Source organism: Perkinsus marinus, assembly GCF_000006405.1.
Source record: "Perkinsus marinus ATCC 50983 genomic scaffold scf_1104296948124, whole genome shotgun sequence".
NCBI classification, from domain to species: Eukaryota; Perkinsozoa; order Perkinsida; family Perkinsidae; genus Perkinsus; species Perkinsus marinus.
Genome location: NW_003210301.1, coordinates 1 through 2,159, shown reverse-complemented (window position 1 = coordinate 2,159; position 2,159 = coordinate 1). Strand labels below are relative to the sequence as shown.

The following is a 2,159-nucleotide window of genomic DNA, read 5'->3' as shown; positions in this document are numbered from 1 at the left end:
TCCGGACTTTTTTACCCACTTTCCATGAACGTCGATGCATAAACACGCTATCATTCCCACTTACATCCAAGCATCTAGCCTTCTTTCCACAAGTGAGCACGTCACCCTTGACCTTATCCAGCCTATACAGATGCTTAGTGCATGCTTCCTCATTCTCCCCTCGAGACTGGTGAACCTCCAGACACTCCATCATAGAGTGGCACTCAATATCTGCATACCACAACTACTCCAACATAACCAGGATCATGACAACACCCACCTTGGTCACAATTCCCCAGCTCATAGTTGCAAGTATTTTGCAGACAATCAGTGTCGATGCTCTCGAAACTGATCATCGCTGGCCTCATCTCCGCCGATTCAATTTCAACCATAGACTTTCCCTACCAACAACACATCCGAGACTTTATTTCGTACCGCCTCACCTGAGCAACTTCCTGAATGACCTTCTTCTCCCCAGGGATGACTCCCCCAGCGGCTTGCTCCGCCGGATCAGCTCTAAACCAGTTCGTCACAGGGTGAAAATGGGCGAGCGCTTTTCTTACGTTTTCGTTCGTTGGCAACCGAAATCGGTCGCGCATTTCATAAGACTTCCCTCAAGCCTAGACTCATCAAGAGGAGTGATCCCATCAGTGCAATGATCAGCGCCTTGCATTCGTCGAGCCGACCGGGCGAACGCCAGCGCCTTGGTTGCCAGCGGGGACAGCTTTCCCTGCATGGACGAGGTCTCTGGTTCGATCCCCGACAGCTGCTTTTTTCTCACCGAGCTGTCTTGATCCTCCGTTTTCTCCTTCGTCTCCTCTTGCTGCTCTTCATGCCACAAACAAGTGAGAATAATCCCACACTGTGACTCATGAATCTCCTTCTTATCTCTGCATTCACCATCACCATCCTCCTAACCATTATCAGCCTACCTGTTATACGCAGGGTCAATACTCTCATCGGTTTCATCTAAGCAGTCGTTCAGCTGAGCCCCACAGTGGCTCTCCATGCATTGCACGTTAAAGTAGCGTCCTTGGCCGTAAGCGACCTCCGACACCTACACAAGGGGAAGTGACAACTCCCTGAAGTCCTTTATGGAGTTTACCGCGGCGATCGGCCAAGCCATCATCCTACTTTCACTAGAAGCCTGAGAGGACCACTACAAGCAGTGGAAGCTTCCCCCGACTTACCCCTGAGGTCTCCTCGAGAAAAGAAGTGCCATTCATAGGGGGCTGCTGGGCAGAAGCCTGAAAATTGAAACTATCGTCTCGTCGCAGAGTAAACTTCTCCCACCTGTATGGTGCCACGGAACTGATTATTACTGGTACTGTTACGTATAGCCTAACACGAGAGAGAGCCAGTTGACTCCGCGAAGTGAAGGAGTTGCGGTATGTATTGGCTCTTACCTCAGCGTTGATCGTAAGAAGCGCTAGGGTCGTGGAGATGCCGATTATCATTAAGTTAAGAATGTGAGATAGTAATAGCTGCCACATAGAGTGTTAGTAAGAGTCCATCGTACTCAGTATTGGCCCACAAGATGCATCACGTTAACTCTAATAGTCGCCATGTGCGAAAACGTCGCACGACAAGACCATCACGCGACCGAAGGCGATCATGCGCTGACAAAAGCGCGCGCCCAAACAATCGATTTCCGCACGATTTCCGTTGATGTGAGGAAATCCCCGAAGCTTGTCCCCGGCATACTCCTCAGCATCATCATCTTTCGGTGAGATAACTCCGGCGCCTCCACTCGATGAGAGAGAACAGTTGAACGTCGCGCAGCTACTCACTGACGGCTCGTATGAGAAGAGTTGAATCCCACAGGTTTGTCGGCGATCCTCCCCTCCTTTTGAACTCTGCTGGTGATTTGCCCATTGAGATAACTTTACACTTGATGTAATTGCCTTACGAAGCCTCTTTATACTTAGCCGACGAAAACTATCTTCATCATAAGCTTAACTAAGGAAATCCTTGAGCCTAGAGAGACATATTGTCTGCTACGCGCGATTGGGACAGCGACAACGATGCAGCAGCATCTTACAGTTCCCTTCGTAGATGCTTGTCGCATGTGGTGAATATTTTACGGAGGGCTCCCGATCAGAGTATTTTATAAGGATTGAAAAAACTTCTTTTAAAGACACAAAACTAATTGAAAGTTTCCGTGAGCTCCGTGCGGAATC

General features: G+C 49.2%; 1 protein-coding gene across 1 annotated transcript; it reads right to left on the bottom strand.

The window, feature by feature from the left end:
* Positions 1 to 259: 259 nt before the first annotated feature.
* Pmar_PMAR001644 (hypothetical protein) lies at positions 260 to 1,436 on the bottom strand (the record flags this gene model as incomplete). The annotated part of the gene is made up of 8 exons (XM_002778817.1): positions 260 to 380; positions 423 to 495; positions 543 to 709; positions 761 to 869; positions 912 to 1,036; positions 1,170 to 1,226; positions 1,273 to 1,320; positions 1,386 to 1,436. Coding segments are annotated over 8 exons (751 nt in total), but the record flags the coding sequence as incomplete, so codon positions are not given.
* Between the last annotated feature and the right edge of the window lie 723 nt (positions 1,437 to 2,159).